The sequence below is a fragment of the Myotis daubentonii genome, chromosome 20, assembly GCF_963259705.1.
Source record: "Myotis daubentonii chromosome 20, mMyoDau2.1, whole genome shotgun sequence".
In the NCBI taxonomy this organism is placed as follows: domain Eukaryota; kingdom Metazoa; phylum Chordata; class Mammalia; order Chiroptera; family Vespertilionidae; genus Myotis; species Myotis daubentonii.
In genome coordinates, this window is record NC_081859.1 from 11,757,189 (window position 1) to 11,769,902 (window position 12,714).

The 12,714-nt window shown below is 44.2% G+C and overlaps 1 protein-coding gene across 1 annotated transcript in view; it reads left to right on the plus strand.

The window, feature by feature from the left end:
* The window catches only part of WDR64 (WD repeat domain 64), a 62,525-nt gene that overhangs the window by 22,949 nt on the left and 26,862 nt on the right, over positions 1-12,714 (plus strand). Inside the window, exons 11-14 of the mRNA XM_059677483.1 lie at positions 733-859; positions 4,538-4,686; positions 6,457-6,580; positions 8,433-8,608. Coding sequence (XP_059533466.1) covers positions 733-859; positions 4,538-4,686; positions 6,457-6,580; positions 8,433-8,608 — 576 coding nt within the window. The remainder of the gene's footprint in view (positions 1-732; positions 860-4,537; positions 4,687-6,456; positions 6,581-8,432; positions 8,609-12,714) is intronic.

Consider the following 12,714-nt stretch of genomic DNA (forward strand, 5'->3'; position numbering starts at 1 on the left):
ATTCTGGTCAAGGGCACATACCTCGGTTGCAGGCTTCTGACCCTGGTTGGGGGCATGCAGAAGGCAACCAATCCATGTGCCTCTCTCACATCGGTGTTTCTCTCTGTCTCTCCCTTTCCCTTCCACTCTCTCTAAAAATCAATGGAAAAAATATCCTTGGGTGAGGATTAAAAAAAAAGAAAGAAAACTGCTTTCTGTAATTCTTACATGCCTGGGCAGGAGAAAGGGGAGCGTCTTAAAACCCTCACTTAGTAAGATGTTCCCATCTTCTTAAGTCATGAAAGAGCAATTTGAAACACTCCACCTCAAATATGTCTTCCCTCTATTCTCTAATCCACGCTGTAAAGAAAAACGGCTTCTATAGCGCTGTAAATCATACTCGGTATTTTATTATTTCTCCAAATTCTCAAAGAATAATAGATATTATGTTTTCTCCTCCCTTCTGTAATGATGGAAAAATCCAGTTCCTTTAACACGATAAGCGCCCAGCCTGTTTTGTCTTCTGGACGGAAAGTACAGTGTCAGTCACCGGTGACTGACTGGGCACTTAATGTGTTACCCCATGAACAGTAATTGAACCAACAGACAGATGAGAGCTGAACAAATACTCGTGTGTACTATCCAATAAGTCATACTTTGCAGCTAGTTCTTAGGAGCATATTACAGACTCTGAACGGCTTTGAGTAGGGGAGGCCTGGTGTCACAGAGGTGAGCTGTGTTTTTCATCCCCAGGTGTTCAGGGTGTGGGATATACAGACCCTGTCGCTGTTGCAAGTCTTCCACGACAGCCAGGGCGGACCCGGAGACATGCAGATCTACTCCATGATCTATGACGCCAACCACGGCATGCTCATTGCAGGTAAGTGTCCCGACTCATGGCAAACAGAGCTCACATTCCGACTTCTAACCTTTTTTAACTAGTACATGAGTATAAGCTAGAAGAAAAACAAAACTAGAAGGGGAATTTATAAACCTTTATTCATCACAGGAGGTATTTAATTCAGTTTTATTCCCTCCTGAATTTCCATAGCTGGGTGGATAAAATGTGTAACTGTCCTGCATGGCTGGTGTGGCTCAGTGGTTGAGCATTGACCCATGAACCAAGAGGTCACCGGTTTGATTCCCAGTCAGGGCACATGCCCGGGTTGTGAGCTCAATCCCCAGTAAGGGGCGTGCAGGAGGCAGCCAATTGATGTTTATATCTATCCCTTTCTCTTCCTCTCTCTCTAAAACTCAATAAAAATATATATTTTTAAAATGTTTAGCTGTCCTCTGAAAATACCTAGAAAGATGTGACAGCGTGGGTTAAGCAGAAACGTGGGATGTATAACCTGTTGCTAAGACAAGGTCAGTTCAGCTCTGTTTTGACTCTTGGGAACAGGAATATGGTCCATTTTATTTATTTATGCTTTTATGGTTAAAGGAAGCACTTTTATTTTTATTATTATTTTTTTAAATCCTCAACTCGAGGATATTTTTTTTCATTGATATTTAGAGAGTGTGGGAGGGAGAAGGAAAGAGAGAGAGAGAGAGAGAGAGAGAAAGAGAGAGAGAGAGAGAGACGTCGATTGGCTGCCTCCCAGATCAGAGCAGCCGAGGCACATGCCCTTGATGGGAATCGAACCTGGGACCCTTCAGTCCAAGGGCCAATGCTCTATCCACTGAGCCAAACCGGCGAGGGCAGGAATACGGTCCATTTTAGAGCAGATGCACCACTTTCTTTAGCACTTTTATTATTATTTTTTTAAATCCTCAGCTCGAGGATATTTTTTTTCATTGATATTTAGAGAGTGTGGAAGGGAGGAGAGAGAGAGAGAGAGACAGAGAGACAGAGAGACATCAATGTGAGAGAGACACATCGATTGGCTGCCTCCCAGATCAAGCCAGCAGCGTTTTGGCCCTGGGCATTCTGATAATGAGACAGTACTTACACAGTAATAAGGGCGCTGTCTCTCCTTCCTACCTGCCTTTGCTTCTGGACAAAGTGGAGAGAGAGAGGAGAGGCCCCAGTGACAGATGCCCAGAGCCGATGCCAACAGATTCGGTGCCTTCTTTTCTTGTTGCCTCTTAGAAACACATGCTTACTAAAGAGGCACTCACAGCTGAGCACTGCTCACGCACATACCCTCAGGCTTTGGAGGAAGAATGAACCATATTAACAATACAACTTCCTTCTGGAACACCAACCCGGAATGCATTCCCTAAGCAATTTCCCAGTGACCACCTGCTCTGACTTCCCCTGGGATTCATTAGGGCGAGGAGCTTCTGTTATGCCCAGATTTCAAGACCCCCCAAAGATCCACCAGGGAGCGCCAAATCCGATGCAAAAGCAGAGAGTCTTTTATTCAAGCCAGCTTGGTCCCCCTCTGCCTCCATTACTGGATGCGAGAGAGCCCCGAGTCCCTAATGTATCCTGGTTACAACCTAAGAGAACAAAGGTTATATAGGGCTAGTCATTTGGTTGGGCTTAGGTAAGTGACGTGAGTTACAGAGATTGGTCACTCTGGTGAGGGTTTTACAGCACAAAGGTCAGGAAGTGACCAACACATTCTGAGGTTTGAGCCATCCCCCACTATAGCCTTATTAGGACCTTAGCTGCGTTCCTGGAGCTTCACTGGTCCACTCAGGTGGTGGCTGGGGGAGTTAGGATATTACTGGCATTCCTGTGGCCACTCTCAGAAAGGGGAGGGGGCTTAGGCTGAGGGCCCAGCCCTATAAGATAAAGTGGAGGAGAGTTCGTTTCTGTTTGTCCTTTCACTTCGAGTGTTGTTTGACTGGCTGGTTACCATATTCCTCTTAGTTCCATCTTGAGGTATTTGGATTGAAAAATATTCATCACAGTCCTTTACCCATGAGTAGTTTTTCTCTTAAAATTTGAACACCTGAGGAAAGAGTTTAGTAACTCGAAACTCCTGCTGGAATGTTTCGTAACATTGAGATTTCCTGGGAGAGACTTTAGAAACTCAATGCAAAGGGGAAAATCCACACTGGAAAAAACACACAAAACAAAACAGGAAAGAGGACTTATTCTTGTTTGAGCTATGGGATGCTTGGGGTTCTTATTTATATTCCCAGACATTATACTCAACCAGGATACATGGTTCATTGATCTTGAGAGTCAAATCATACTTGCAGATTAGCCTGTTACTGTAAAACCAACCCAAAAACCCTTAGGAGAAGGAAAGTAAGAATTGCCTGCTCTCCATGTACTGCATGCACTATGGTGATTTGGGAAATAATCTTATTTTTTTTAAAATATATTTTATTGATTTTTTACAGAGAGGAAGGGAGAGGAATAGAGAGTTAGAAACATCTATGAGAGAGAAACATCGATCAGCTGCCTCCTGCACACCCCCCACTAGGGATGTGCCCGCAACCAAGGTACATGCCCTTGACCGGAATCGAACCCGGGACCTTTCAGTCCGCAGGCTGCTGCTCTATCCACTGAGCCAAACCTGTTAGGCTAATCTTATTTTTTTAATATATTTTTATTGATTTCAGAGAGTAAGGGAGAGGGAGGGAGGGAGAGAGAGAGAGAGAGAGAGAGAGAGAGAGAGAGAGAGAAAGAAACATCAATGATCAGAGAGAATCATTGATTGGCTGCCTTCTGCATGCCCCCCACTGGGGATCGAGCCCGAAACCCAGGCATGTGCCCTTGACTGGAATCGAACCTGGGACCTTTCAGTCCACAGGCCGGTGCTCTATCCACTGAGCCAAACCAGCGAGGGTGGAAAAAATCTTATTTAATAGTAATGTTGCAAGCGCTGGCTTGCAATTATTCTCACTAGTTACATTTAATAAGACCATGTTTACAGTGGGTGTTTTTGTTTTGTATTTTTTATCATTCGTTGGTTGGAAAGGGCTCTCTAACTATCAATTTCAGTCACTAAATGGCAGCTCACCTCCCATTTCCATCTCCATCCTCCCTCTGCACCAGATGGAGAGGCACTCTAACGGGGAAAACAGAAGTCACTGAAAAGAGGGTATCAGTGAGACCCAAATGGCCCGCACATGAAAATTAATGCGGCCCAAAGTGAATGTTCTTCTCTGGCTCAATCACATTTGCTTTATTTATCAAAATTGTTTTAGAGTAAATGAATGCATTTTCCCCTCATTAAAGTTCCTATGCATTGATGTTACCAGTCTCACTGATTGGCTGTTTCCAAACACAACTGGTTGCATAAAATCCTTTGTGGTTCAAAACTTCTAATATTGCCCTGGCCGGTTTGGCTCAGTGGATAGAGCATCAGTCTGTGGACCAAAAGGTCCTGGGTTCGATTCTGGTCAAGGGCACCTACCTTGGTTGCAGGCTTCTCCCCGGCCTAGGCCCTGGTCAGGGCTCATGCAGGAGGCAACCAATCAATGTGTTTCTCTCACATGGATGTTTCTCTCTGTCTTTTCCTCTCTCTCCCACTCTCTCTAAAAATCAATGGAAAAATATTGGGTGAGGATTAACAATAACAAAAAACCTTCTAATTTTGGTTCAAAAATAACCTTCTAGTATTGAGTATTTATGAAACTCTTACTTTTTCCCCAGGATCTACTGTTATTGACATGTACCCTTTGACTAGGATGATACAAGATACAAAACAGGTTCCTCACACGCATGAGCGAGAAATCAATGTCATGCTTCACAACAAATACTTCCACCAAGTGCTTACCATCTGCTCCGAGTCCATCATTAAGGTGAGTGCGTGTTGACTCTGCAGAGAGAAAAAGGAAAGCAGATCGAATTTTCCTTCTTCCTGGGAAGTCTTTGGATGATTAAGAAAATGCAGTGGCACCTGTGATGATGCCCTGCATTCGATCTATTTTTAAGCTTTCACAAACACATGAAAAACAAGTATGTTAAGCCAGCTCAGACTGCTTAGTATTCAGTGACATGCTCAAATGAATAAATAAAGCTAGTTGTTACTATCAGAATAGGAATTTTGTCCGGCCGGCCTGCGTGGCTCTGACTTCAGAAAAGTATGGAGCAAGATGGAAACGTAACAGAGATGAGTCCAGCAGAAAAGATCACCCTGGATGTTTTCCCCTCTGTTTTAAAAAAATATTTTTATTGATTTCAGAGAGGAAGGGAGAGGGAGAGAGATAGAAATATCAATGATGAGAGAGAATCATTGATCCGCTGCCTCCTGCACACCCTACACTGGAGATGGAGCCCACAACCGGGCATGTGCCCTGACTGGGAATTGAACCGTGATCTCCTGGTTCATAGGTCAACGCTCAACCACTGAGCCACGCCGGCCCGGCTTGCCACTTCACTTTTATTACAAGTGAACATAGCAAATCCATGAAGAGGGGAGATTCAGACCTAAGGACTGTGAGACTAAAGTGCCTACTGTGTTTCCAAAGAGAGATAATGATGAGTCTTTTTTTTTCTTTTTTTTTAATAGTTTTTTTATTATTATTACTGATGTTGAGAGAAAGGGAGAGGGAGATAGAAACATCAATGCTTCAACATCCATCAGCTGCCTCCTGCACGCCCCCTGCTGGGAATCAGGCCAGCAACTTGAGCATGTGCCCTGACTGGGAATCGAACCCATCACCTCTTGGTGCATGGTTCGATGCTCAACCACTGAGCCACACAGGCTGGGCAATGATGAGTCTTGACATGTTCCTGCATTTCCTGATTATACCCAGCCTGGTTACAGAGGCACCCTTTTCTGAAGTCTTAGCCTTTCCTCCATCTCTCTCTCTCTCTCTCTCTCTCTCTCTCTCTCTCTCTCTCTCTCTCTCTCTCTCGCTGACCCCCTCTCCCTAATCACTCCTTGGAAAGCTCCCTCCTCAGGGTTCTCTCAGATTACAAGCGGCCCCTCGCTAACTTGGATGAGTGCCAACAGAGGGGAAACCATCCAGGGCGATCTTTTCAGCTGGACTCATCACTGTTCTATCTCCATCTTGCTCCATACTTACAATAGCGATGGACTGCTTCCTGCACAGGCTTCCTGGAACAGTCCCTGCCTCTCAGCCACAGACACCCCCAGGGCAGCACAGTCACTAGGAGGCAGCCTTGAGTCGTTTAGAACTTCCTTTGAGCAAACAACATTCATGGCAGAATGCTGAGAAGGGTGTTAGATGGACGTAGCACCATTCTTTTTATTGTAAATGCTCACCCGAGGATATTTTTTCCATTGGTTTTTTAGAGAGAGTGGAAGGGAAGCAGGGAGGAGAGGGGGAGGGAGAGAGGAAAGGCAGAAAGAGAGAGAGGGATTTGAGAAACACATTCACTGGTTGCCTCCCACACGCACCTCAACCAGAGCAGGAATAACTTGCAACCCAGTTATGTGTCCTTGACTGGGAATCAAACTTAAGACCCTTGGTCCAAGGGGCCAGTGCGATGACCACTCACCCAAACCGGCCAGGGCCATCACACCAATTGTGAGGCTGTCTTGAATATTGTAAATTTGTTGATAAGAACTGAAAGGCATTTGATCTTCTTGTTCTTACCTATAGGTGTGGGAACTTGAGACTGGCCTCCAAATATACCAGATTCTAGACCCTCATGGCTTCAATATTGAACTGACTTCTGCAGCTATCGATGACAGTGGATTTCTTTTTGCCACAGGAGCGTATAACGGTCAGACTAAGATTCAGAACACGGCCTCCCTGCGTTAGTGCTCTGAGAGTTTGCTCGGGAAACTCATTGGTAGTTTGGGTCACAGGGAGGGCATGAACCTGGCTAGGCCACGTAACCATGACAGCAAGATCACAGCGCCTGACGGGAGCGTGATAACTCTTCTCTGATGGGCATTCTTGTCCGGAGACTGATGTTCACCGTAATCAATACTTTCCATTACATCTAAACTCCCAGCAAAGAATTGCTTTATCTAGACCAGTGATGGCGAACCTTTTGAGCTTGGCATATCAGCATTTTGAAAAACCCTAACTTAACTCTGGTGCCGTGTCACATATAGAAATTTTTTGATATTTGCAACCATAGTAAAACAAAGACTTATATTTTTGATGTTCATTTTATATATTTGAATGCCATTTAACAAAGAAGAATCAACCAAAAAAATGAGTTTGTGTGTCACCTCTGACACGCGTGTCATAGGTTCGCCATCACTGATCTAGACCAACCGCATGCACTGCTCACAATACATTTATTCTAGGGACATATTTACTGGCATGAAAGCCCATTGATGGATTGAGTGGACATCCTGATGTAAAAGTCTGCTTTTTATTCTTTTAATATGTTTTTATTGATCTCAGAGAGGAAGGGAGAGGGAGAGAGAGAGAAACATCAATGATGAGAGAGAATCATTGATTGGCTGCCTCCTGCATGCTCCACACTAGGGATGGAGCTCGCAACCCAGGCTGTGCCCTGACTGGGAATCGAACCATGACCTCCTGGTTCAAAGGTCGACGCTCAACCACTGAGCCACGCCAGCTGGATTAAGAGTCTGCTTTTTAAAAGTGTGAGCAGGTAGCAATACCCATCAAATAAAATTGCCCCTGCTGAGTGGATGCAGTGTGATTGAGTGAATGCAGCTGCTCTCTCATGGGACAGTTCCTAAGAAAGCAGTCCCCTACTCTTAGCAACGCTGCACAATGTGAAAATTAGTCATAATAGAAATTCTGAGCAATGGATACAGCTATTATCAGACATAAGCATTAAGCAATTCAATGTAACTGAGATGGCACTATTTTCATGCAAGCATAATATTTTATTGCATATAGACTCTAGAGGGTTTTTTAAGTAATAACAGTTAAGGGAGGGGAGGCAAAGTGCTGTGAGGGGCAGCCCACTATACCTAGCACTGAGGTGACCCTGTGATCTTTACTATTGCAGTGATGATCTTTCTATTAATAACAATTGTGGCATGCCCAGCAGGTGTGGCTCAGTGGTTGAGCATCCAACTATGAACCTGGAGACCACAGTTTGATTCCCTGTCGGGGCTCATGCTGGGTTTGCAGGTTTGATCCCCAGTAGGGGGCATGCAGGAGGCAGCCGATCAATGATTCTCTCTCATCATTTATGTTTCTCTCTCTCTCTCTCTCTCTCTCTCTCTCTTCCTCTCTGAAATCAATAAACATATTTTTAAATAATAATAATAATAATTGTGGCATAATGTTAGATATACAAATGGATAGATATCGGGGGTATTTAGCAAACTGGAAAGCCTTGGGAGAATAAAGGCAGAAAAGGTCCATTTAAGACAGAAAGCTCAGATGGGAGGGTTCAAAGAAAACGGTCGCAATTTCAAGACATGGCCTGGTCCCGTTTCGTGTTTGTCAGCCTGTGTCCATCAAGGCCCACAGAAACATGCACTGTGCACAGCAAGGCCAGGGAGACTCACATTTCAGTAGGAAATAGACATAGGATAAATCGTGGGCAGAAAGCTTTCAATGAGGTCCGTGTTCTCTGAGATAAGAGCCCAGCTTCCGATCAATTCCTTTCCACCCACCGCGTCTCCCTCTGTGCTCAGGAACCGTTAAGATCTGGGACTTCGGCAGCGGGCAGGAGCTGAAGGTGCTCCCCGAAGGGAAGGACTGGAAGGAGGAGGAGCACTGGGTGAAGCACCTGGCGTTCCTGAAGGTGCAGGAGAAACACCAGCACCTGCTCCTCGTCTTGGAGCACAATGGGAAGATCAAAATGATGCAGGTTTGCCATCCCCCGTTGACACCTGTACTCTCTCTGCTCTTCTTGGGAAAACCAACTGAGTCTGGGGGACCATCCCCATTGAACTCCTCTCTTGCCAGCCAGCTGAGGATGGCATTTCCCCATCCACCACCGTAGGAGGCTGCTAAGTAAGCTTGCCCAGGTCCAAGCAAAGAGCCAAAAAGGCCTTGGCTGGATTGGCTCAGTGGCAAGAGCGTCGGCCTGCAGACACAAGGGTCCCGGGGTCGATTCCTGGTCAAGGGCACATACCTCCATTGCAGAATTCATCCCCAGTAGGGGTCATACAGGAGGCAGCTGGTCAATGATTTCCTCTCTCATCATTGATGTTTCTATCTCTCTCTCCCTCTCCCTTCCTCTCTGAAATCAACAAAAACATATTAGAAGGACAAAACAAGAAAAACAAAAAAACAACAACAAAGAGCCAAAAAGAAGAGCTGCTCGGCCTGGCCAGTATGGCTCAATGGTTGAGTGTCAGCCTATGAACCAGAAGGTCACTGGTTCGATTCCCAGTCAGGGCACATGCCCAGGTTTCGGGCTAGATCCCTAGTGAGGGGTGTGCAGGAGGCAGCCGATCAATGATTATTTCTCATCATTGATATTTCTACCTCTCTCTCCCTCTCCCTTACTCTCTGAAATCAATAAAAATGTATTAAAACACACATACACACACACACCCCAAAACACAACTTAAAAAGAAACCCAGCAGTGATTAAGATGATTGATGGCCTACTGCTGGGAAAAAGGTGATTCAATATACTCTTCCCAGAAAGAACTATAAGACACCTCTTGTAAGGTTTACAATAGTAAATGAATGGGACAGGAATGTAGTTCATTCCTGGAGTTGGGGCTGGGAGTGGAGTGAAGGGAAGATGCACCAAACCTCTATCCTCAGCTGCATTAAACAAACAGCAAACACTGCTTCCGTAGGCACAGCCGGCCACTTAGGGGCCATTGCTAATGCATATGTACGGAGGCAGGCTCCCCATAAGTTTGAATGTCCTTGAACCAGTCCTTAAGAGAAATGTAATGTCTCTTTGGCACTTATATTCTTTTCTTTTTAATATATTTTATTGATTTTTCACAGAGAGGCAGGGAGAGAGATAGAGAGTTATTAACATGGATGAGAAAGGAACATTGATCAGCTGCCTCCTGCACACCTCCTACTGGGGATGTGCCCGCAACCATGGTACATGTCCTTGGCCGGAATTGAACCTGGGACCTTCCAGTCCGCAGGCTGACGCTCTATCCACTGAGCCAAACCGGTTAGGGCGGCACTTATATTCTTGATTTTATCTTCTCTACCTCAGAAAAGTGCTTGTGCAACTGCCCGATCCTTTCAGAAATCATCACTGTGCTAGATTGTCTGGGTGTGGTCTTGGAGCCACGTAATGGGTTATAAACTGACCCATTGATAGAACGTCATAGACCACAAGAGACGGGAACAACAATTTTTTCATGATCTCAGTTTAAAGGAGATAACATTGCATTCTGCCAACATAATTTTTTTTTTAATTTGGATACATTTTGCTCCTAAAATCTTCTTGATAAAAACCATTGATCGGTGAGAAATTGCTATCCTTACAGTATGACCAAAGCACTGTGTGAGGTTAGAGATTTTGATTAATGCACCGCAAATATTTCAAATACTAAAGAGCCACTTACGGCCCTAACCGGTTTGGCTCAGTGGATAGAGCGTCGGCCTGTGGACTCAAGGGTCCCAGGTTCGATTCCGGTCAAGGGCATGTACCTTGGTTGCGGACACATCCCCAGTAGGGAGTGTGCAGGAGGCAGCTGATCAATGTTTCTCTCTCACTGATGTTTCTAACTCTCTATCCCTCTCCCTTCCTCTCTGTAAAAAATCAATAAAATATATTTAAAAACTAAATAAATAAAGAGCCACTTACGTCTCTTTATTTTCCCTCCCTTCTGGCCACATTGCTTGGTGAGTTTACTCCTGTAGCCCCATTTGTAGGTCCCTTAGAGCAAAGGAGCTTTCTCTGTGAAGCAATGAATGGCGTGCATGCCCTTAGCGTCCTGTGAGCTGCTGGTTTCCCCGAGCACCGATTCCCAAAGGCCTATCTGCCAATGCAAACCAGAGGTCACAGTTTTCACCAGTTAGGAATAAAATGAAGCAAACAAGGATAGCTTTTCCTAAAGCTAATTTTACTTTTTAAAAAAAATATATTTTATTGATTTTTCACAGAGCGGAAGGAGAGGGATAGAGAGTTAGAAACATCAATGAGAGAGGAACATCGATCAGCCGCCTCCTGCACACTCCCTACTGGGGATGTGCCCGCAACCAAGGTACATGCCCTTGACCGGAATCGAACCTGGGACCTTTCAGTCCGCAGGCCGACGCTCTATCCACTGAGCCAAACCGGTTAGGGCTAATTTTATTTTTTAAGTGTTAAGATTATATCTTTCCTACTTTTACTTTTTCATATTAAAATATAACCTCTCCTCTCATACAATGATGATAGCAGTGTTTCTAGTCCCTCCTTCCCTATGCCCTCTCTTGTAAAATTAAATGTTAGTAACTGTAAGTCAATATTTTGTGGGTTTTTATTTTTATTTTTTGCTGTCCTAAGTGGGTCAGTTGAAACCAGCTAACGCCATGAAAACCGTGGCGGTCAGCTCATACCACCAAGGGGGCATGTGAACCTAGCAAAGCTGGTACTGAGGATACTCATCTCCGCTCACTGTTTGGATGTGGCTGAGATGCATTCTGCTCCCACAATGGCACAAACTCTAACAAAAAACAACTAGTCAGTAGGAGAACCACTGGCCCATACTTTTTAGGGAAATTAGCATAAATATGAAAGCACAGAGACCTTAGATCACCTAGAAACAAAAAGCTTGCAAAAAATGAAAGGACTGCCCGGCCTGTGTGGCTCAGTGGTTGGAGCATTGATCTGTGAACCAAGAGGTCACAGTTCAATTCCAGGTCAGGCCACATGCCTGGGTTGCAGGCTCGATCCCCACTTGGGGCCATATAGGAGGCAGCTGATCAATGATTCTCTCTCATCATTGATGTTTCTGTCTCTCCTTCCTTCCTCTCTGAAATCAATACAGATATATATTAAAGTAAAAAAAGAAAGGACTTTTGTCAACTAGCTAAACTCCTCAGCTTATAAAAAAGGCCCAAAGAAGACAGGTGCTCTGTTCAACTTCTCACTAGAACTGAGACTAGAAATCTGTTGTTTTCACGCTTAGGCCAATATTCTCTCCACTTTACTGTAGCTGCTTTCAACCTTTAAAATCACGCTCTGCTGGCAAAATGACCAACCTTGAAAATGTGGCTTTTATCCTCATTTCAAAATTAAATAGCATGTCATCAATAATAACCACCTAGAAAGCAGAATAAATGATTGCATTACAATAGCAAAGAAAAATATGAAGTGCCTAAAATAAATTCAATACAAATATGCCACAGTTTTATGGAAATAAAAGAAAAGTAAAGGACATAAAAAAAAAACACTCCTGAAAATATGAGAGCTATAACATTTTCACAGATGGGATGCCACAGTGATGTCTTGCTTTCAAATTAAAAATAAGCTCTTTTCTTTAAAAAGTGAAAAACAAGTCACATAGTGTGAAAAGACCACTCACTGGATCCCAGGTAAGTGAGAGAAGATTAGGAACTAGAGTAGCTAAAGAAATCCCACAAATGCAGAACACCAAACAGCCCAAGATGAAAATGGACCAAGGACAGGTAAGGAAAGCCAAATGTTTCACAAACACATAAAAAGTTCAGTTCACTAATTCAGAAAATGTGATTGATATAATTAATATATTTTACAATTAATTTTTTAAATATTTTTATTGATTTCAGAGAGAGAGAGAGAGTGAGAAACATCAATGATGAGAGAGAATCATTGATCGGCTGCCTCCTGCACACCCCCTACTGGGGACTGAGCCCACAACCCTGGCATGTGCCCTTGACCAGAATCGAACCCAGGGCCCTTCAGCTAGGGCTAAGATTAATTTTTACATGTCCCATTTCAAACCCATTAGGTAGGCTACATAATCGAGTAAAATCAAGTGTTGGCAAGAATGAGAAGAAAGGAGAACTCTGCTCTGCTCCAGTT